The sequence below is a fragment of the Pangasianodon hypophthalmus genome, chromosome 15, assembly GCF_027358585.1.
Source record: "Pangasianodon hypophthalmus isolate fPanHyp1 chromosome 15, fPanHyp1.pri, whole genome shotgun sequence".
Taxonomy (NCBI): domain Eukaryota; kingdom Metazoa; phylum Chordata; class Actinopteri; order Siluriformes; family Pangasiidae; genus Pangasianodon; species Pangasianodon hypophthalmus.
Window position 1 is genome coordinate 17,467,213 of NC_069724.1, and position 24,308 is coordinate 17,491,520.

Consider the following 24,308-nt stretch of genomic DNA (forward strand, 5'->3'; position numbering starts at 1 on the left):
TAAAATTTGCCTGTCATCTGTGGAAAATTCAGCTGGAATCATACTGAGGAACAAGCAAAATGGAGAAACAGAAATGAATGTTCATTCTGACCTTGCTTTTATTTTATCCTAAATAAAAGTTAAAGCCCTTTTCAGCTCTTTGTTTTTGTTTTCATTTTCAGCAGAGTAACACATCAAATGGAAAAAAATGTGGTTTTGTATCATCTAGGAACTGTTGCAATGGACTTTCAGAATAATAGCCCAACTGGAAACACGGCCAAACTGGCACCGCCCTCAGAGAATGGACCAGAAAATCGCCGAACCAGCATTGCTCCTGTTCTGGAGATTGCAGACTCTGCCTCCTTACTGCCATGTGACCTCCTCAGTGACCAATCAGAAGATGAAACTGCACACTCAGATGAGGATGTTCCCTCTGTCTATGAGTATGTGGCTTTTTCCAGGGGATCCTAAGCTCGTGTTACTCTGTGTATGGTGTTTCACATGTTTCACTGTGGGTTTCCGAGTATCAGTGTGGGTTCCCTCCAGGTTCTCCGGTTTCCTCTCACCCCCCATAATTATGCCAAATAGGTGGATTGGCTACATCAAATTGTCCCTAGGTGTGACTGTGTGTGTGCTATGGACTGGTGTCCCATCCAGAGTGTATTCCTGCCTTGTGGCTCCCGCAACCCTGCCCAGGATAAAGTGGTTTCTGAGATGAATGAATGAAAGTTATGACCATCTTGAATATTTTGGGGCATGGATCTCCTGAACTCAGGAACTTGAACTAGTCACATGAACTTGCTAGCCATCTTCATGAACTCTCAAACAAGCCTAAGTGATATTCAAACTAATGTACCTAACTAACCAAATATATAATTCTCATTTATGATTGCCAAAATACTGAAAAAATCTCCACTACACAGCCAGTTGTAATATACTTGTTTCTAATGACTGCAGGTGTGTGAAGGGTTATCCTCCTAACTCACCCTACATAGGCAGCTCACCAACGTTGTGCCACCTCCTGCTCAATAAAGCCCCATTCTGCTGCCTGCGCCTTGACCAGGTTAGCCACTGCTAACAGTTTTCATTTTCTTCCATGGTTGCTTAACCCATTCCAGGATTTAGCTGCAGTACTGTTACTTGCAATATGTACAGTCCCGTTTAAAAGTATTGGAACAGCAAGGCCAATTCTTTTGTTTTTGCTATACACTGAAGACTTTTGGGTTTGAGATCAAAAGATGAATATGAGAATTTTATTCCTTACTTAATTCGACTGATTATAGAAATGTTTGGTCTTGATACATTTATTTCTGTATTTCTACTATTTCAGGCATGTGAGCATGTTAGCTTTGAGGAAGCTAAAGCATATGGCTTCAAAAACAAGCTCATAATTGTGTCGGCTGAGACGGCAGGAAACGGCCTGTACAACTTCATTGTGCCTCTGAGAGCCTATTACAGACCCCGAAGAGAACTGAACCCAATCGTACTGCTGCTTGACAACCTGTGTGTACACACACATATACATACACCTACAGTCACTTATTCAAACACACATAAACATACATAACTGCAGAAGAGCACTTAACAGGTGCACACACATATGCAATATATGGCCAAACGTTTGTGGACACCTCATCATCACACTCATATATGCTTATTGAACATCCCATCCCAAATTTAGTCCCACCTCTTGCTATTATAACTCTTCTGGGAAGGCTTTCCACTAGATTTTGATTCCACTAGATTTAGATTTTGACTAGATTCAGCTACAAGAGCATTATTATGGTCAGGCACTGATGTTAGGTGAGATGGCCTGGTGTGCAGTCGGCATTCCAGTTCATCCCAAAGGTGTTCAGTGGGGTTGAGGTCAGTGGGGTTGAGTTCTTCCACTCCAACCTTGGCAAACCATGTCTTCATGGCCCTCGCTTTGTGTACAGGGACATTGTCATGCTGGAACATGTTTGGGCCCCTTAGTTCCAGTGAAGGGAAATTGTAATGTTACAGCATACAAAGACATCCTGTACAGTTGTGTGCTTCCAATTTTGTGGCAACAGTTTGAGGAAGAACCACATAAGGGTGTGATGGTCAGGTGTCCACAAACTTTTGGCCATATAGTGTAAACACACACACACACACACACTCACACACACACACACAAAATCATGCAGGCACCAAAAGGACACAAACATACACTGACTCATTCTCAACGATGATATTTTTCTTGTGTGTGTGTGTGTGTGTGTGTGTGTGTTTGTGGAGGAAGAAACCTCTTTCAACTCAAATGCATCATCATCAGCTACATGCCCTGAGTGCACAAAGAAGCAGAGATTTCCATTAAATTTGAACCACACTTGAAATATACAGTGAAGGAGAGAGAGAGAGAGAGAGAGAGTGCAAACAATATCAAATTGAAAAAGCAAAAGAAATTAGACAAATCAGAAGGAGTGAACGAGGCATAAGTTCTCTAATTCATTTTAAAACAAAGCATTATTGGCAATTTCTCAACTGTTTGTATGTGAGCAATGGACTTTTCACAGTGTAATGAGGTGCAGGTCAACATTGCTAGAACTCTTCCCTTTGTGAAATATGTTTCTATTATTCTAGCTTGGCCCTGGGTATAAACTCACACTGAAACATGTACATTTAGTCTTTGATTTACTAAAACACCTAGGGTGGTTTTCTAAAAGCGTCTGTCAAAATAAAAGAGGAAAATAGCAGGTTATGTCCCATTTGAGCATCTGCCTTAATAATATAAGGCAGTTTAGCTCCAGCAATGTGAGTTACTATGACTGAAGGTCTGTTTGGGTCCATTTTGATTATGTGTGCAAATGAATACACCCAAACAGCAGGTGTTAAATTTGCATAAACCTGTTTCTGTCATTTGAAGAGCAAATAAAATCATTAATTTATTAAAGTTTCTTGAAGTAATAACTTAATATCACCATAGTAAATTTACATATACCTTACATATACACTGTATATCTTTAAATCTACCTTATGAACAGAACAGATTCATGTCTACAGTTTTTGTTTAAAAAAAAAAAAAAAAGCAGTCGTCCTCATGGGGACCTGGATATTTCCCCCACAAGGTCAAAACTCAGATACCTATCCTTGTGGGGACATGTGGTGCCCACCAAGATGTGCCCTCCCACAACACACACACACACACACACACTCACTTCAGCACATCTGGATATCTCAAAATACACACTTTCTCTATCACTTTCACACACACTGTACTAACTGCATGTGTCATAGCACATTGGCCAGGCACAGTGTCATTCAGTATGGACAGACTTTCACCACAATCACCATATTCACCAAACAATCATAATCAAACTTACATTTAGCAAATTCATACATGTTTATGACCAACAGAATGACTAGGAGTTCCTGGTTCATGGCTTCTGAGCATTGAAGGCTTTTTAAAATAACTGACAAGTTTATTGTCCCCTGTTTCTTTATTTACTTGAGAGGAGAAGGCTGTATACATCTTTGTAGAAGCACTAAGCTAATGTCAGTCGCCAGTGGTGTAGTGAGAGCAAATTCAGAGAAATATTCATTATACCTTGGGTCAACAAAATATATGGCATTTTTTATGTGCTCATTTGTGGATAATTTGTATTAGTTTGCTTTCCTGTTTGCTGTAGGCCTGATGAGCATTTCCTGGAAGCCATTTCCTGTTTCCCAATGGTCTACTACATGGTTGGAAGCATTGACAAGTAAGCATGTGTTAAACTATTATTCTTAATGATTCTTACACTTTGTCTCTTTGGATCTTTTTCTCTCTTTGTTACCTTGTAACACTTAATTTAACGTTGTACTGTATTTCCAAAACCAGTAAGAGCGTCTGTCCACATTTCCACCCAAATATTTGGCAAATTTATAGCTATTTGATTGTGAATGATTGTGTAGATTCATCAACCATGCAAAAGCAATGAGAATGCATCATGAAAAAAGAGCACCAAATAAGCACACACAGTCTAGAGAGACTGTAACAGATACATGCTACAGGATCTTTCTAGACATATATTTTATTGACATTTCTGATCAGCTGTTCTAATGTACAAATACAGAAATTAGGCACACACAAAGTCTTAGGCACATGCAAAGAAATGCTATAAAATGACAAAATTAAATGTTTTCTACATATAAAATACTATGAAGAGCAGTAAATGGTTAAAAAAAAATTGACTTTGATTGAAAACCCCGCAGCCTTCATTATGTGTTTTGATTTTTTTTTTTTACACATTGTGTAGCATAAAAATTTTCATTGGAAATGTAATATTCGGAAATATTATTTGTTTTTGTATTGACTCAATAATGCAGACGTCATAAAACAAACATCTCTTAGAGACTAAGATGAGAGTAAGATTAGAGACTAAACTAAATTAAGATTAGAGACTAAGAGTAAAATCTGACTGGTCACTTGTGTGATTGACAGCTTGGACAGCCTGTTACAGTGTGGGGTGCTGTATGCTGATAACCTGGTGGTGGTGGATAAAGAGAGCACAATGAGCGCTGAGGAGGATTACATGGCCGACGCTAAAACTATCGTCAACGTTCAGACCATGTTCAGGTGGTTCCAAACTGGAAGCCTCTAGACAATAACAATAATAATAATAATAATAATAATAATAATAATAATAATAATAATAACAAACTCTTCTAGGTTGTTCCCCAGTCTCAGCATCATTACAGAGCTGACTCATCCGTCCAATATGCGCTTCATGCAATTCAGAGCAAAGGACAGCTACTCGCTGGCTCTGTCCAAACTGGAGAAGGTGAGCAAAGGTTATAGGTCAGAGAATAATGCAGAAGTGCATTATTTGTGTTTACAGATTTGGCTCTGCAATCTTCATCTGAATGAACTACAGTGAATATATTTTTCTTGTATGTGTCTACTATTGCATTTTTTTCTGTGTATGCATTTATTTTGTCATGTTTTTGTATGTGTTTTTGTGTGTGTGTGTGTGTGTGTGTGTGTGTTGTGTGTGTGTATCTTTTCTTCAGAAGGAGCGTGATAAAGGTTCTAATTTGGCCTTCATGTTCCGCCTGCCATTTGCCGCTGGTCGAGTTTTCAGCATCAGCATGCTGGATACGCTCCTCTACCAGGTGTGAGTTTTTACCAATATAGAGTGCTTCTGTGTTTATGTGAGAGAACAAAAGAAAAATACAGACTGTGAAATCTAATTATATATGTGGTGTACTGATTTGTCTAACACTTTAATTTTACATATAGTGAGACAACGCCCTCTGTTGGATGTCAGACATCTTGCTGTAATGTTTATTATTATGTAATAGATCAGGATTCCTGTGCTCTAGTGTAGTGCAAAATTCCAAGAGCGAAGGGACAGGGAGGATTAACGGGAGCAAAACTATATCACCTAAAAAATGTTGCCATCATTTTTTGTAAATTTATACATTTTCGGTAATGTTTTTTTTTTACAATGGTAATTTTTTTTTTTTTACAATGGGGTCCCCTGCTGTGCATACTGTGCTTCTGTAATTAATTAATAATTCCGAGCTCGGTTCAGTTCTCAGTTAAGCGAAATGCAGGATTACTGTTACCTGGGTGTTTGTTTGAAAGTGTAGATATGAGGGGAGTCAAAAAAGCTTCAAAAAGACTGCGTAATAATACTTACAAACATACTGAACTGTGTAGCTGTATTTGAGCACATGTGTTTGAAGGTACAAATGAGTAGGAATGTGTTTGTAAAATTCGCAAACACAATCAAGTCCACAAATCTGTGACAATATGTTGCGTAACCAGGAATTATTTTAATGAGCGACAAAAGCAGTTTTCACTGTTGGTAATGATCGAAATCGAAATAAATCGAACCAGTTTATTACCTTTTTATGCACTTCTTTAGCTCTGTGGTAGGTCAGTATCTTCAGTTGTGGGTCTTAATAACTGTTTAATGGTTGGTTATAGAATGTAAAATTATAGTTCTGCCATGTCAGTGTCTGCTACGGGACATTCAACTGTCAGTAGGCAAAAATGATTTTCATGGATTGGATTGTAATGGATGATTCGCATGTGCTGTCAGTCATATTTTTTGGTTAATTTGTTTGTTAGTGTTTCGTGAAGGACTACATGATCTCAATTACACGTCTACTGTTGGGGCTCGACACCACACCCGGATCAGGATACCTGTGTGCTGTGAGTCAGCAATACCTCTGTGTTTGTGTGGAAGTGTGAGTGTGAAGATGATCTGCATGGAGTCAAAATGATTGTAAAATGATACTGAAGTTACTGAAATGTGTAGTTGTCTTTGTGCACTTGTGTTACATGTAAAGAATGTATAAATGAATTGGACAAATGTACAAATGTTATAAATTTTAGATGTGTAAAGAGTACACAAATTTGTGACTACACAGTATGTTTAATAACTAGGAATTATTTTTAATGAGCAACATAAGCAGTTTTCACTGTTGTTAATAGTACACCTAAATAGTTTGATATCTTTTTACACCCTTCATCAGTGCTGTGAAAAGTCAGTGTCATACATTTTTAGTAGTAATTTAATAACTGTGTAATAACTGGTTTCTCATAGATTTGTAACTAGACTGCTCATGGCAGATGACTTTTGTTAACAAGTCTTCTAAAATTTAGAAGTGGTGAATTTTGGCTGCTTAGCTGTTCCATGCCCAGGTGTGTGTTAGTATTGCCTGATTATTTCACTTACAATGAAACAGATAAAAGGTCTAGAGTTTTTTCAAGTATAGCATTTGGATTTGGAATCTATTGCTGTTAGCTCTCAATATGAAGTCCAAAGAGCTGTCACTGCCACATTATGGTGAGGAACACCAAAAAGCTTGGAAGACCATGGAGAAAACTGTGGTGGATGACATCTTTTCCTGGTGAAGAAAAACACCTTCACAACAGTTGGCCAAATCAAGAACACCCTGTAGGACATAATCAAACACAAATCTGTGTCAAAGTCAACAATCAAGAGAAGGCTTCACAAAACAATCAAGAGAACACTTCACCAGACTTCACCGTCCTGCACCAGAATGATGGTTGAAGGGAAGGAACTGCTCATAATCTGATGCATACCATCTCATCGTGTGGCGTGGGTATGTATGGCTGCCAGTGGAACTGGTTCCCTTGTATTTATTGATGATGAGACTGCTGACAAAAGCACCAAGATAAATTCTGAAGTGTATCTGCCCAGATTCAGCCACATTCAAAACTCACAGGATAGTGCTTCACACTACAGATGGACAATGAACCTAAGCATACTTCAAAAAGCAACCCAAGACTTTTTTTAAGGCCAAGAAGTGGAATGGTCTGCAATGGCCAAAAGTCAATCACCTGATGCCCCAAAAACAAGCAGGAACTGAAGACAGCTGCAGTAAAGTTCTGTCAAAGCATCACCAGGGAAGAAGACCAGTGTCTGGTGATGTCTATGGGTTCCAGATTTCAGGCAGTCATTGACTGCAAAGGATTTGCAAACCAAAATGATCATTTATGATTATGGTAATATAATGTAATTTATGATTATGGTAATTGGTCGAATTACTGTTGGTCCCTTTAAAAATTAAAAGGGGAGGGGGGGTTAGGGGGATACCACATATAAAAAGGCCCGATTTGGATGTAAATCCCTGCAAATTAAATCTGAAAATCTGTTCAACTCAACAATTTCCACTCCAATATACTGTTTTATGTGTGTGTCTGTGTGTGGGTGTCCATTCAGATGCGTGTGCGTGAGTGTGACCTGTGGATCCGCACATATGGAAGACTGTTCCAGAAGCTTTGCTCCACAAGTTCTGAGATCCCTTTTGGAATTTATCGCACGGAGTCCCACATGTTCCTGTCATCTAAGGTGAGACACACACACATACATTGACTGGTAGTAATAAGACACAGGTAAGAATCATCCCGCATTACCTGCTGGTTCAACCCGCCTCCTCTCTGTCCTCGATCGCACCCATAATGCCCCTGCTACTTTAGAAGACAACTCTTGGCAGCACTGCTATGCTAACCAGATTTTATTTTTTTCTGCAAGGGAGCATCATCAGAAGTGCTCAACCACACATGTGGACAGCTTAGAGGGAACAATGGTCAAAGGTTTAAAAAAAAAAAAACTGAGATAATCCAGAGAGTAGTTGAGGCAAGAGTTTCTTCACCGCTGTTTGTTCTTCTCTGCAGAAGATGTCACCAATCTGACTGCCAGTGATGTAATGAACAGAATCAATTTAGGTTACTTACAGGGTAAAAGTTCTGAGCAAGAAGGCTTAGAACTTACACAATATAAACAGAAGCAAGGCTCCCAAGTGGCACAACAGAAAATTTCAGAGATCACGAGTTCAAAGCCTGACAGTGCCACAGCCATCCACTGGCTGTGAGCCAAAGGAGCAAAATTGGACATGCTTTCTGGGTGGGATGGATGGCATACTATCTCTCCCCTGTCAGTCACAGTGAAACTAGCCAATTGTGGGCATTTGTATACTCATGTATGCGGAAGAGGGCGATAGCGTTTTCCTCCAAGTGACTGCCCTGTGACGAAAAGATAAAGAGAAGCAACACTTCAGACATATGGGTTTAGTGTGCTTATATTGTCTTTGACCCAGAATTTCTAATCAAAATGGGAACAGGAAGTGTACAATGGAACTAGAACTCCAGTGACACTGACCACTGCTGACTGGGTTACTGTGAAACATTCTATGGGTTGATTGTTTTTTTTTGTCGTTTTCTTTCAAGTCCCAATGTTCAGGTAGCACAGAAGGATGGGCAGACACCAAGGAGAAGGGAGAGGAGCCAAAAGTACTGCATAGTATGCATAGTTCTTCAGGAAGTGACCAATCAGAACACTCCCTTCTGAGGAGGAAGAGCATGCACTGGACAAGGCGCCTCAGTAGGCGGGCCATGAAGAGGAGTGACTCTGCCTTTTTCTCCGGTCAGACCAAACATGGCGTGTCCCGGCTCTCGGAGAGGGCGGAGTTAACGGAGCTTGTCAGGAATCGCATGCAACACCTAGGCCTACACACAGGATTCAGTAAATACCTATTGAAAATGCCCACTACCAGTAATTGATTTTGTTTTATCAAAAACTAATATAAATTTTACAAATGATATTTTTCCAAACAAGATTCTAACTCTAGTATGTAGGTTTGTATTTATTGACTAAATTAGGTTCTAGTTCCTGTTTGCACTTTGTTCTCCATTCATCACTCTTCCTCATCCTTCACTAACCTGTTCTCTTTCTTTTTCTCATTTTTCCCCAATCTCTTCACCACTCTTTGTTCCTCTCTCCAGAAGATGTCACCAATCTGACTGCCAGTGATGTCATGAACAGAGTCAATTTAGGATACTTACAAGGTAAAACTCTTCAAACCTTAAAATATTCTCTCCTTTTTTTATCGGACTTGTATTAGATTCCCACTGAATGTTTAAGATTGTACATTATACAGGTAGAACCTTAACACCATTGAATTTGCTGACAAAGCAAATATGCACAAGAATAAAGATTCAACATTATGACTGCTAGTTACATGTATCTGTTGTTTTGTGCCTGGATAACCACCAGGGGCACCTTGTGTGTGTGCCGAAACCTTTCGGCAAAGTCACAAAGTGGCGTGTGACACAAAATTGCAATAAACACAGCTGGGCCAGCCTTAGTGTTAGCCTCGGCTTTGCCAAGGCTGCCTAGTCGTCACCCACTTGACCCACAGTGAGAGCTCTAATGGAGGTTAACTGTCACTGCCTAACACACCCATAATGTCCTCTACCAAATCTATACTCCTTTCACAATAAGTAGGCCTCTCTAAAGTCTATACACACACCTGTAATGCTATAATATTCTCCATCAGAATGAATACTAGTCTGAAGTATACTCTAACAAGTGAATTTATTACTAATAAGAGAAGAAAAATAGCTAAAAATTCAACACAGAGTAAGATTGTTACTTACATTTATCATTTCTTCTTGATGGAGGATTTTGGACAGATCCAATGAGAATAGTCTGGAGAAAGGGCATGATGACACGCGGGTAGCAGCAGCACAGACCTCCTGGAGCATCACGCCAATAAATAATGCTCAAGCGTAGACACTCCTTTTAGAGTGACGTGTCATTGTAGGGCAGGGTGTGCAGCCCATCTGTAGGCCTTGGTGTTGATGTTGAAACTCCAGTGCAAGGAGAGATCTCACTTCCTTTTAGAAAGGTCATAATACGTCTATAAGATCCCAGAGAAAGGTGTATAGCAGCCACCTTTAGTGTAGGACCTGCTGCTATCTAGCACACACCGGTCACCTGTGGCATCTAAAATGTATAAATATGAACAAATAGTAGAATAAATAGTTTGAGTTACAGATATAATGTCCGATTGCTGTTGCAGGTGAGCTGAATGACCAGCAGAACTCTCTCTCCTACGTGCTCGTTAATCCCGGCCCTGACACACCCCTCCAGCTACATGATGTTGTGTATGTACCAATAACATTCACAAAGCTTTTGCTGGCACAATTACTTTCAAAATGGGACATGAACCTACTGGAAGCCATATAACTAATGCTATTTGCCTTATGTCTTGGATTTATGTGTGTAAGGGTAGAGAAAAACAAACTTTTTTTAGTTTTGAGGCTTTCTAGTACTGCACTGAGACAAATTTGTTTGATTTAATTAACTGTCAAATAAATCATTTTTATTTTTAAACCTGATGAAATAAATGTGAAGTGTTTCCTTATGTTCTGGCAGGTTCCTGATTCGGCCAGATCCACTGGCTCATATTCCAGATGAGAACACAACCCGGACAAGTCAGAGCTAAACCACATTTAACCAGTGCCAATCTTGCAGGTGTGAGCAAAACCTAAGACTGCCCTGAAATGAATTTTTACAAGTGTAAGTATGGAATGATCTGTAAATTGCTGGATCATACCTGTGACACTAAGTCAGAACTTCTCAGTCAAACCAACTCCAGCTGGTCCAACTGTTTACTCAGTTTCAGATTCAAACCCAAAAACTTTTTATTATGCGAACATAAAGTCCTCTAGCCAAGCAGCTTTATGACCTGTTCAGCTGTATGGAGTATAAATAATTTTCCTTTTAGGCTTTTGAGTAAACAAAGACGTTAATAATGTGTATTGATAACACTCTCCAAATTTGTTTTGCAAATCCTTAAACTCATGTTCTAAAATTTCTGTCCAGAATTTCACTATATTTTGTACATTTGGCTTATCGGAAGCTCTATCTCATCTATCATCTTTTTTAACGACTGGGAGGTTTAGGCCTATGTGTATAAGTAAGGACCAGTGTTGGCTGTGTGGGACATTGTCAAGGACTAGACCCTTAGTAGGTTATAAGGTTGCATTCCAAGATCTGTCCCAAAACGTATACTATGGTTATACTTAGTACACCACTATGTCAGGTAACAAATTGTGGTGTGCTGTTTTTACTATGGAAGGATGCTGTTTGGAACAAAGTCCTAGTGCTCTGTCAAAATGGCAGCATGGGTATTTAGTTACAAAATATCACGGATTTGTTACAATACTATTCCTTATCACACTGTCTAGTGGAGGAGCACTAACAGATGGTTGGATGAGGTAAAGTAGCAATTTATTTCGTTATCCCAGTTGGACCAGGGACATCAGTTCAGCCACATAAAAATCTCAGAAGTTGTAAGTTGTCAGTTTTTTAAGTCTGATTTTTTTTTTAAAAAAGTGGTGCATATTCAAAAACAGTAGAGATTATTAAACAGTAATGTACCAAACAATCGGCCATCCTGCACCCACTTATTAGAGCACTGACACATCTTTTGAGAACTGCTGGACTAGGGGACTTGTATACATTACCAATGTGGAAAACAGCAATGGATAAAAATTCAGAGAATTGGGTTGTCGTGATATTTATCTGTCAGACTTTGAATATACAGGGTGTCCCAAAAGTCTCCAGACATAGGGTACTATGTATGCCAGCACCACGTCGGTTGTGCCTTCGTCAGTGGATGCTTGTGGACGATCACTTCTCAGTTGGTCTACAACCAGTCTTTCTTAATTTGTTAATAGGTTTGGCAACAGTGTCGTGTGTGACGTGTTTTCCATGTTTCCTGTTAAAGTCCAGCTTCCCGATCCAGCTTCCCGATCCAGCCATGAGAATGATTTCAATATGTTCTTCTTCTGTCTAAGGCATTCTTAAAGGCTATCTGAAAAAAAAATTATATAAACTAAGTATGAAAAATTTTGGAAGACATTTTGCTAAAAAAGTGTTCATTTCTCCTATGTACGGAGATTTTTGGGACACTCTGTACTAGTCTGCTGGAATAATTCTTAGCCTTCTGGGTAAAACTGGGACGTGGCAGGACACATACTGACCTGTTTAACCTCACCAAAACCCTTGATGATCTTGGTAAACTGGTCTGGAGCTGGAACATTTAAAAAAAAAAAAAAAAACTAGAGATATCCAAATGACTGTGCCTCCATTTCACTAATGCATTCAGATCACCCTTGTCAGCTTGCCCATGGTATTTTCTCTTGGCGGAATCATTGTTACCCCTTTAGCAGCTGTTCCATTATTTTGTCAGCTCAAGTGAAGTTCATTAGATGACCAATAGATGTCAATCAAGTTAACATTATTGTAGACTTTCTCAGAAGGTTGAAGGTAATTAGTGGGATAATTAGGAATTAGTGAACTGTGGCTTCATTCAAATGTAAACTATTTGAAATCTGCAGAATGTTTTTATGATGAGCAGATGGACACAGATATTTATATTTATATTTACAGTAGATTTATATTTATATTCTAAGTCTGAAATGTTTACAACTGTAGTCCGATCAGTAGAGAGCGCCAACGAGTTTGATTTCAGAACAGAATTCAGGACCTTATTACCTCATATTACTGCCTCCAGTATTAGTACAGAACATAATATGCTATAATGATATTATTAAAATATATATCATATTTTTAATAGCTGTTTTACAAAGAATGGTGACAATATAGCCAGGGTAAACTGATCTTAGATCAGTGTAAAAAATAACTATGATCCTTTCTGAGGATTTGTTATACATTCCATTTGCTGCTGGTGAAGAATTTACTTGGTCAAGTTATTATTATTATTATTATTATTATTATTAGCAGTAGTAGTAGTAGTATTCACTATTATTATTGACTAGCATCTATTTTTGTTATATTTGAGCATTCAAAAGTTTATCATTATGAAACGGGTAAATATTTCATTATTCTTGTCTTTTATGTTGGTAATTGAGAAAGTTTTTTTTTTCTTAATTACTGCTTGTTTATGGATTTTTAAATGTACATTTAAAAATGTAGATTTAAATGTACTGTACAGTAGCAATGTGGTCAGTTCGCAACGTTAACGTTAACATTTATATAATATTTGTATTCGTAAAAGTTGTTTTTGTGTTGTGAGCATAGTCTTAGTACTCAGTTACAGATAATGAATGTAATAAATTGTGGTAATTTATGGTTGTTGATTTAAGGAACTACAATGGATATAAAAAGTCTACACACCCCTGTTCATGTGGCAGGTTTTGGTGAAGTAAAAGAATGACACTAAGATGAATCATGTCAGATCTTTTCTCACCTTAAATGTGAAATTGCAAAATAAAGTGAAAAGCAATCAGAAACTTTTATCTGGAAAAAAAAGAAAAAGAAAAAACTTATAATAACCTAGTTGCATAAGTGTGCACACCCCTAAACTAATATTTGTTGAAGCACCATTTGATCATATTACACCACTCAGTCTTTTTGGCTAAGAGTCTATCAGCGTAGCACATCTTGACCTGGCAATATTTTCCCACTCTTCCTTGCAAAAACATTCTAGATCCGTCACATTGTAAGGGCATGTCCTGCGCACAGCTCGTTTCAGGTCACCCCACAGATTTTTAGTTGGATTCTTTTTTTTTGGACCTGATCTTTTTAAGCCATTCCTTTGGTGATGTGGATGTATGCTTTGGGTCACTGTCATACTGAAAGGTGAAATTCCTTTTCATCTTCAGCTTACTAGCAGACACCTGAATGTTTTGCATTATGAGCAGCTGGTATTTGTAGCTCTTCATGATTCCCTCCACCTTGATAAAATCCACAGTTCTGGCTGAAGAAAAGCAGCCCTTAAAACATGATGCTACCACCACCAACATGATGCTGCACCATAGGTATGGTGTTCTTTTGTTGATGTGCTTTTTTTTTGCGACAAACATGCGTTTTGGAATTACAGTATTATTGTTATTATAATACCTTTTGGAATTGGTCTCATCAGACCATAACACATTTTGCCACATGGCTTCTGGTGATTTAGTTGGGTTTGGATGTTTTTTTTTTTTTTGTGAGAAAGCGCTTCTGTCTAGCCAACCTACCCATAGCCCAGACATATGACGAATACAAGAGATTGTTGTCACATGCAGAGAGTAATTAGTACTTGTCAGATATTCCTGCAGCTCCTTTAATGTTTTGGCAGCCTCCCTGGTAAGTTTTTGTCTTGTCTTTTCTCCAATTTTGGAGGGACGTCCTATTCTTGATAATGTCACTGTGGTGCTCCACTTTCTCCACTTGTTGATGATGGCCTTCATGGTGTTCTATGGTACATCTAAAATTTTCGAAATTTTTTGTACCCCTCTCCTGATCAGTTCCTTTTGACAGTGAGACCTGGTACAGGATTTGTCAGCTCTTTGAAGACCATGGCTTCAGCAGTCAGATGAAACCAACAAGATATCAAGAAAATCCTACATAAACAGCTGGTCTTTATTTGGGGTTAATCAAAATAATTTCATTGATCAAAGGTGTATGATAATTACTTTTGAACATGAGATTGAATGTGATTTTTCTCTAAAATGTTTCTGATTGTTTTTCACTTAATTTTTACACATTGTAATTTCACATTGAGGGTGGGTAAAAGTTCTGACATGCTTTATCTTTTCTTTTTCTTTTTTTTTTCATCACAAAAACTTGCCATTTTAACAGGGGTGTATAGACTTTTTATATCCATTGTATATGTAAGGTTAAACAATTTAATTTGCTCATTCCTAAATTGTGCCATTATTGTATATAAATAATATAAACTATTAATAAAATAGTTATAGTTAATAGTTGTGCATTACTTATTTCTTATTACTTATATACTGATATAAATTTTATATATATATAAAGTTTTACACACACACACACATATACATAAGGTTACACACAAATGTATATATATATATACATTTGTGTGTAACCTTTTGTTTGACCAAAAAATATAGAACAAACTAATTGATAGTGTTCATTTAGCATTGCCAGTTTATAGTCATGGTTTAGTTGATAAATCGGTCAATAAGATCACAAAGATTTGTGAAGCATAGTTAGTGTAAAAATAGATAAAGCTTATGAACTGGTTAACCCGTTAAAAATATCATATGGAAATTTGCTTTGCCACATACAGTATGACGATAGTATATAGAATGATAAAGATAATCATATTGGATGCTTGCTGAAAGCTGATTGGCTGATGGTGGCCATGTTCTTCAAGCAATTCAGTCATAGTTAGAAATCTAGTAACAGATTAGCAGAATGATGCAGTACACCAAATTTCAAAGTTCGATCAGGCTTTCAGTTCCTGAGAAACAGCTACTTGAAAGCTCCCTGTCAATGCACACAATGGCCTTGTGGTTCTCAAGATATGGGCTAAAATTTGCACTATAGTGCCACCATCAGGTTAGTTGAGCCCCTCTGTGTAGTCAAAGGGAGTACTACCTACTCACCAAGCATCTCTATGAATTGTGGATTGGTCTGCACAATTCATTTAGGGGAGAAAAAGAATAAGAAAAACCTGAGCAAAAAAACAACAGGTTTCCAGCACTTTGTGCTTGGAACCCTAATTATCGAAACATCTGCCCAGTGAACTACGGAACAAATATTCTTAATTTGTTAAATTAAAATTAAAAACTGATTTAATTGAGTAGTAAGAATCTTACATGTAGGTCTTTGAGATTCAATGCTTTAAGATGAACTGATGTTTTGATTATAGTCCTGGTATTCATGTTGTTTATTATTGGTTGTAAGATGAATCTACAGTATAAATTGTACAACTCACTGTTATAAATAAAGTAATATTGCAGTAATGTTTAACATTGTGATTTTGTAGTGTCACAGACTCAAATGATTTTTGCTTCCTCCACATAGAGTAACATTGCAAAAAGCTAATACTTCCCTTTCCTTGTAATTTATTCAGTATTAATTTATTTTTAAAAAGGGATGGAAATCAACAAACAACAAACAAATTAATAATAAAAACAAATATGAAATGTAGCATTTGAGGAATGACAAGGATCATGGGAGTCTGTAGCCATGTCTCAAACTGTATACTTCAACCTAATACTTAAAAACATATACAGTAACTCGTTTTAAGTGCTACATGAAACACACATAAGTCTGAAACAATGTGACATAAACCTACATAAACCTTTATGGCTTATTCCTGCTGTAGTCAATTTTAGGCAATTTTGATATCAGGTTGACATAACCACTAAGTCATGTGACAGCTTTTTGATATACGGTCATTTTATGACACATTAGAGGCTGACTAATATTATAACGTTGGTCAAATGACTTTGTATCTCAGTGGCCTTCTGTTATGTCAGATTCACAAAAAAATAAGTGATATGTCAAACATCAAAACCAGATTCACCCTAATTTAGGAACAGAGAAAATATACATTACATGCATAAATCTGTCATGACACTGGTTTTGATAAATAGTCTTATAAATGAAAGTCATGTTCAAGAGCAGCTCATGGCCATATGGTTTAGTGGGCAGGACACATTAATAATGACATAGCCTCAAACACAATTATGTCGAGAGGCTATCACACTTGACATATGTTATAGGCTACTATCTAGTAAATTTTTAGAATAAAAATAACTAGTTGAGAATCAACAAAACTTGAATGAACTTGAACAAATTAACAGAAAGATGCAGCCTGGGTTAAAAGCCAGTGAATCAGCAAAGAAAAATGGCTTAACAAAGAAGTGAAAAAAAAAAATACAATTCCTTTAGTTGATCAAACTGAACATCTCTTACATAACTCTGTCATTCATTTAGATGTACAATTTTTTCAATGATGGCTTTACTGAAATCAGGGGTTACAATTTAGTCAGCAATTGGTGCAGTTATAATGGTTTCTGATTGCATTGCATAGATAAAGTACATTAAAACCTAGCTAGTTGCATGCCTAGCTAGCTAACAGTGTAGATTCAATTTGCTAATCACATCCTTTCTAATAAGGATAAAAGATGGCAGTGTTCATTTTGATTACTTCGATGCAAATGGATCTAATGGATCTCAGGCTCAGTGGTTAAGGCTTTAAACTACAGATCAGGGGGTTGTGTGTTCAGATATTACCCTGTTGCCAGTAAATTTCTGTAAAATTACTGTGAAATTTACAGGAAATTTTTTACAGTGTAGAAGCTCAACTTTCACTAAAAGATGTAAAATCCTTTGCTATGAATTCAGTGTTAATTAAGTAGGCGATGTAGTGAAGATGTAGGGGATGTAGCTCAGTGGTAGAGCGCATGCTTTGCATGTATGAGGTTCCGGGTTCAATCCCCGGCATCTCCACAGTGTGTTTTTTGGGGCAGTCGTGGCCTAATGGATAGAGAATTGGACTTGCAACCCGAAGGTGAACCTGAAGGTTGTGGGTTCAAGTTTCGGGTCTGGCAGGGATTGTAGGTGGGGGGAGTGAATGACCAGCGCTGTCTTCCACCCTCAATACCACGGCTGAGGTGAGACCCTTGAGCAAGGCACCAAACTGCAGCAAAAAAGTGCTTTGTGTGTGTGTGTGTGCACTTGGATGGGTTAAATGCAGAGCACAAATTCCGAGTATGGGTCGCCATACTTGGCCACAAGTCACTTCACTTCTCTTAAGAAATTGGACAGGATTTTTACGGCTACACTTGAGATCAGAGTAGTATCATCTTATATTTGCATCTGCACTAAGAGCGGGTTTGCATGTGGGTGTTTTGCACTAAAATTGTTGAAAAAAAATCTTACTGCACCAGCTGATTTTGACTGCCACACCCCCTTTTGCACAGCTCCCATGCCAGCACAGTGCACTAATTTATGACAACAAATAGCAACAGACCACAAATGGGAGAAAAAGTGTCCTTGTATCCAACCAACAGTAACATATTGGCGTTAACCAGCAAACATATATAATGTTCCACGTGTAATGCACTAAGAGATGTATGTTGTATGGAACTACATACAGCTGATGCAAATTCATCAGATGAGTGCAGTTAGCTTTAGGTGAGTTACCTGCTTATATTGAAGTGGGGACAAACTCTATCAATTGTATGTAACTACATACTACATATAACAACGTACAACTCATACCAGTGTATTAACTGTATGTAGTTAGCTTTACTTGAGGTGACCTGCTTATGCTGAAGTGGGGGTACAAATTGTATGTTCACAAAATCTTGTTGGAGTATGAATTTTAAGGCTCTGCTTAAAGTCACAGAAACACCATTTTGTGTTACAGTGGAACATCAAGAGATTCAATATATATGACCAAACGTTTGTGGACACCTGACCACCACAACCATAATTGCTTGTTGAACTTCTCATTCCAGATTTAGTCCCCTTTGCTCTTATAATAAGCTCCACTCTTCTGAGAAGACTTTCCACTAGATTTTGGAGTGTGGCTGTGGGGATTTGCCCATTCAGCCACAAGAGGATTAGTGAGGTTGGGCACTGATGTTGGGTGAGGAGGCCTGTGTGCAGTGGCTATTCTTCCACTGCACTCTTGGTAAGGTTCTCTTCATGGCCCTTGTTTTGTGCACAGGGGCATTGTCATGCTATAACAGGTTTGGGCCTCTTAGTTCCAGTGAAGTGAAATTGTAATGTTACATCATACAAAGACATTCTATACAGTTGTGTGCTTCCAAATTTGTGGCATATATTAGGAAGACCCAAATATAGGTGTGATGGTCAGGTGTCCATCTGGCTATATAGTGTATCACACAACCTGCTGTGAATCTCCCACTTTTTTTCATATTCCATGATGGAAAGGACAATTGATTCACACTTCATTTATCAGGCAAATATTGTACATTATTCTGGTGTTTTTTTGTATGCTAAATTTGTTTGTACTTTTCATTGTGAACACACTAAACACACAAAAAAATTACAGTCTAAAAATACATGATATTAGAAACAGATCATGACACTACAAACTCACAAATACCCTCCCAGCACTGGAGAATATTTATTTTTATAATGTTACTCTACATTTGCCTATTAGAGAAAGTATAAAAAATACTCCACAATTTTTACATACATATTACATATTCCACAAATTTTTCTTTCTATGTTACAGATTCAGGGTTGTGTGTGCAAATGTGCACTGTAAAGATTTATCCTTTGCATTGTTAGCATATTTATGCTTAATACTGAGAACTGATGCAATAAAATCAACCGAAACTTGAAATGTGAAAACAACCTCTTTTGCTCACACACACACGCACACACACGCACACACACACACACACAAACACACAGTAGTGACTGCAAAAGTATATCATTTCAGGTCAGGTCAAGACAGAGACTGTGACAGCAGAATGTGCTTGGTGCCAAACCAATGGATCTGAGATCCTCTTCCATAATTCTCTGTAACTCCCACACACACACACACACACACACACGCACACACTTGCACACTCTTTTGCATGAAAGTTTCGGTCGACAGGTCTGAGCAAGAACATGAGACTGCAAGGTGTGTGAATTGTGTGTGTGTGTTTTAGAGTAAATCTAAGATCAGTGGTTTGGCTTAATTGAACCATTCAGAGAAGCCAAATGTGTGGAGGGAGACGCAAGATAAACACAACACTCTCACAGACACACGCTTGTACAAGCACACTCACCAGAGAACAAAATCCCACACACTCCAACATGGGATTTTCCAGGATTAGCATTTTGTTATTACTAAAATATAGCAACACAACAAAAGTTAGCAACTGCAGATGTGACTGTGGTTTTATTAACCTGGGATAATCACCAGGGGTGGTGAGAAACACCTAGATACCTCCTTGTGTCCATGCCCACACATGCTAATATCTCCTAAAAACATGACACAGCATTTGCAATGAATATCGGGATCATTCAGCCATCAATCCCAGGAAACTTCTTCCTTGGCAGCACCAGTTCCTAATGACAAGGAACCTTGGTTAATCTGGGGTTCATAGAACAACAGTAACATACAAAACTTCTACTCTATTTCACTCCTCCTAACCACCAGGGGTGGTATGTACGACCTGGATAAAGTATGCTTACAATGCCATGAGGAACAGAACCCTTCTTAGAATTAACATAAAGGTGCTTGGAGAGGACAGCCATGCCACCAGGAGGGCTAGTTTAGAATCTACAAGCTTATGCAGGGCAATTTACATTTATCTCAACAATACTACTGAGCAGTTGAGGGTTGGGAGCTTTGCTCAAGGGCCCAGCAGTGGCAGGGTTTGAACTCAAGACTTTCCAAACAGTAGCCCACCATCTTAACCACTGAGCTACCACTGGCTACAGGAGGGGACACTATTCGTAGAGTTGTATGTCACAGTAGAGGCTAGGCATCCAGCCCATCTACAGAGTGGGCCAGCTTCTGTTAGACAAAGGGAGCCCCCGTGTCTTTCCTCCACAGCAGAAGAACAGTTGGTCTGAGGATCGTATGGCCACCACCTGGTCTAAGGCAAACCTTGAAAAGCATCTGTTTCCAGGGCAATGGGACCATGAAAATAAGGATGACAACAGATACACCAACATGAACAAGTCCTGTGGTTGCACGGCTTGAACTATATCTGTCACCCTTAACATACTAAAAGGGAGAGTCTTTAGAAACCAGAAATCTTTCAAAACCTCTCAAATCTAGAACTGGACACAAACTGACAGCCTTCGTCTGAAGTAGGATGTAAGTAGAACAGTACACCTTGTATTGCATCTCAATCCAAGAGGGAACAAACTTCTTGGGATGTTGCAATACCTGTTGGAGTCTGACAAGGCTTTGAACCCCAAAATACCTGGCCGCCAGCGACAGAACTTAAGGTTGTATCCCTGTTATTGCCATCAGGAACCACTGATCTGATGCATGTCCAATATTTTTTGGTGGTAAAGTATCCCTCTGACAGCTCCTGAATGCTCAGTGAGACTCATTCATGGTGGGGGAGCTGTCAAGAGCCCATCCCACATGGTGGCTGAGGGGTACTCAGATGCCTGCCAAGGGTCTGTTGTAGGCATTGAAAAACAGAACTAGTTTGTGGTGAACTAAAGTTGCCACTCAAATGGTAAAATCTGCATTCTCCTACCCAGGGCCTCTTTGCCAGCATGCCCAAAGAGTGAAACTTGGATGCAAGCCAGATTCTGCAGGTTTGATTTGCATCCATCAGGCAGAATGTATTGTGCTGACCACACTTGGCAATATATATGCCACGGTAGTAGAGAGTCACGCCATATTCTTCTGTTCAAATGCGAGCAGCAAAATAGCTAGCAGCAAAATAACTAAAGTATTGCAAGTATGTGCCACATGTGATGCAGTATTGTAAGTCCTCACCAGGGTATCATCAGTGTGTCTGCATTCCACACTTGTGCAGCACACATTGAACCATAGCACTTCATCTTAGGCATCAACAGCAGGCACATGGCCATACCCAAACTGCTCATCATTTATCATATTAGTCAAAACGCATGCCACAAAATTTAGGTGTTGTTAATTCTAGAAAGTAACTCAGTCTGCTTCCAGGGATTCTTGTTGCGTTTATCAGTCATCAACAGGAGTGGGCATTTGCAACTAGCAAGCTATTTAGGCTGTGGGGCATTGGGCCAGTTTCAACTCAAACACGGAGTTGTGTTAGCATCAGCATAGCCACGCAGTTAGCGTAGGTCATGTCCAAGTCAGACACCTCATCTTTGAGATTATCAATCCCAAGGCAGTGAACACAAAGCTATTGCCTATATTTGGCTTCCAAGAGATTCAGACACTGGCTGCATGAATACAAGTCTTGTAGCCTGGTTATTTTTGGCTATCCATTTTGTATAGCATACTATATGGAGGGAATCCAGCCCTAGTGAAAATGAAAAAGCAGTATGTTGTGCAGAGGGAAAACCCAGTTTAACCCCAGAGATATCGATTACCAGAAATTCAGTGAATTAAGCACAATCAGCATTAAAGAGTACTTAGTATAATGAAGGAAAACAACTCAGCCATGCTAGTGGCACTTTAGCCACAGACCTATTATTTGACTAGAGTAGGGGTGAAGAATATTTTTAGTGGAGACAACACTAAGTGCAAGCTTATACCAATAATGTAGCAAACACCATGGACACTCCAAGCAGTACAAGAAGCACATCAAAAACAATGAGAGGTGGCTATCCCCAGATTTGGAGGTCAGGTCAGTAGAAGCTCCAACTGTGATCACAAGCTGCTAAACGGATAGCTCCATATTGGGACAGTTGGCTTCATGACAGCAGTATTTATTGCAAATACTTAGTCTCTATGTGCATGCGTGGAAAGATATGTGTACATGTACACAAAGTAGTATCCAGATGTTTCTCAATGCCCCGATAGTCAGGAAGGATGAAATCGAACTGTACCAACTTCTCTCCAAAAGGTTTCCATTATTCTTCACTAATTTAGTGTTTAATTATTGACTCTAATATACTAATATATGGAGGACCTTACAAATGTAATAAATTAATAATAATATAATGTTAATGTAATGTGTTATTAGGAGATAACAATTAACACTGTATTTTAGGATACATTGAAACAATTTAAACTTTTGATATCACTACAATTCAAAGAGATTTGTGTGAGAACCAGATATTCAGTTTAATTGTGAGAAATTGGCTGTTTATCTCTTTTCTACCCTCATGTATGCATGTTTATTATTTTTTTTGTTATGTTTTTTTTTTGTTTTTTTGGAAATGTGTATGTTGTGTCATCAAGAAGTGTAAGTAGCATGACGCCCTCAGGGCCGAACCTGCATGTGTCATCACACAGTGGCTGCAGCTGCACAGATCAGTGCACACACGCACACACACACACACACGCACACACACACACACACACACACACCTTTCTCAAAATATCTGACAGTTGAAGATGTCAGAAGGCATTTCACACACACAGATAAAGTCCTAAGTCAAATATACACATGCTTTTATCAGACAGCATCAAGTGATAGGTGTTGGAAGTGCATGCACCTCTTTTGTATGTGCGCGCACACACACACACACACACACACACACACAGACACGCAAACATGCAGAGTTTATACAAGAAATACACTGATTTTCAAGAGTATGTAAAAAAATCAATTACCTCAAAACAATTAGTTCTCTTTTTCTTTTTTGTCCCACATCCAGCTATACTGTTTTCTCCCTCTGCCTCTGTCTTTCTCTGTCTTTCTTTGTGTGTGTGTGTGTGTGTTTGTGTGCGCGTGCCAAAGACCATAATGAGCACTCTTATTGTTGTTGTTAACTCATAAACACAAATTCACATATTGTTGTACTGTGTCACAAACTGATCAATAATAACTCTTAAAACCCACCCATTGTTTAGAGACAACACATTATCAACCTATAGATCCAAATGTCTGAGATGACTACCAAGAACTATTTTATTTAGGCTTTATTATTCAAGAATTCATTCCAGATCCACCGCAACTCTCTCCAGAATAAACTCTGACCAGTTACTATGAATGAATGAATTAATTAATTAAACTGAGAATTATCTGAATATCCTGTATTTACATGCAACAATTGTTGTGACTCCACTTTTTTTTTTTAATTTTAACAAATATACACACGCTTAGCTTTTATCTCTTAATAACTGATACCTGACAAGACAACACATTTTTGTACTTACATTAAGAAGGAATCATGGAAACTTGCTAGAGAAACATGGTTTGTATTCATTTTTTAGATTTTTCTGTTGTGTGAGGTGTGTGAACTTATAATATTAAATTTTCCCGAGGTAACAGGATGAAACATTGTGTGTGGTGAGACTCCAGGGCACGTGTTGGCAAAATAAACAAATACCTGAACTGGACTTTATCTGAACACAACGCCCTCTAACAATACTTTGTGTGCATGCATGTGTGTGTGTGTGTGTGTGTGTGTGTGTGTGTGTGTGCGTGCTTTGAGGCTACATTTTGCTTTGATTTAGGAAATTCATGCAAAAGCTGAGTTCAGCTATACCTACAATTTGCAATTGATAATCTATATTTTCCTTTATAACCACTTCATTCCACTTTTACTCCTTTTATCTTTAAGGATGTTTGTTTCTTTTCTTTTAACAGCATTTTACTCAGTTGCATACAAATATCAGTGACAAAAAATTGTCAAAAT

The 24,308-nt window shown here is 38.4% G+C and overlaps 1 protein-coding gene and 1 non-coding gene across 2 annotated transcripts in view; both read left to right on the forward strand.

Moving 5' to 3' along the window:
• Nucleotides 1-13,500, forward strand: part of kcnt1a (potassium sodium-activated channel subfamily T member 1a) — a 48,384-nt gene extending 34,884 nt beyond the window's left edge. Inside the window, exons 19-31 of the mRNA XM_053239992.1 lie at nucleotides 209-422; nucleotides 937-1,042; nucleotides 1,310-1,482; nucleotides 3,630-3,701; nucleotides 4,424-4,558; nucleotides 4,652-4,763; nucleotides 4,993-5,094; nucleotides 6,059-6,142; nucleotides 7,680-7,808; nucleotides 8,687-8,981; nucleotides 9,242-9,304; nucleotides 10,321-10,405; nucleotides 10,677-13,500. Of these exons, the coding sequence (XP_053095967.1) occupies nucleotides 209-422; nucleotides 937-1,042; nucleotides 1,310-1,482; nucleotides 3,630-3,701; nucleotides 4,424-4,558; nucleotides 4,652-4,763; nucleotides 4,993-5,094; nucleotides 6,059-6,142; nucleotides 7,680-7,808; nucleotides 8,687-8,981; nucleotides 9,242-9,304; nucleotides 10,321-10,405; nucleotides 10,677-10,746 (1,640 nt within the window). The 3' untranslated portion in view covers nucleotides 10,747-13,500. The remainder of the gene's footprint in view (nucleotides 1-208; nucleotides 423-936; nucleotides 1,043-1,309; nucleotides 1,483-3,629; nucleotides 3,702-4,423; nucleotides 4,559-4,651; nucleotides 4,764-4,992; nucleotides 5,095-6,058; nucleotides 6,143-7,679; nucleotides 7,809-8,686; nucleotides 8,982-9,241; nucleotides 9,305-10,320; nucleotides 10,406-10,676) is intronic.
• Nucleotides 13,501-17,456: 3,956 nt separating this feature from the next.
• On the forward strand, nucleotides 17,457-17,528 carry trnaa-ugc (transfer RNA alanine (anticodon UGC)). Its single transcript has one exon. It is a non-coding gene; the product is annotated as a tRNA-Ala (tRNA).
• Nucleotides 17,529-24,308: the final 6,780 nt, after the last annotated feature.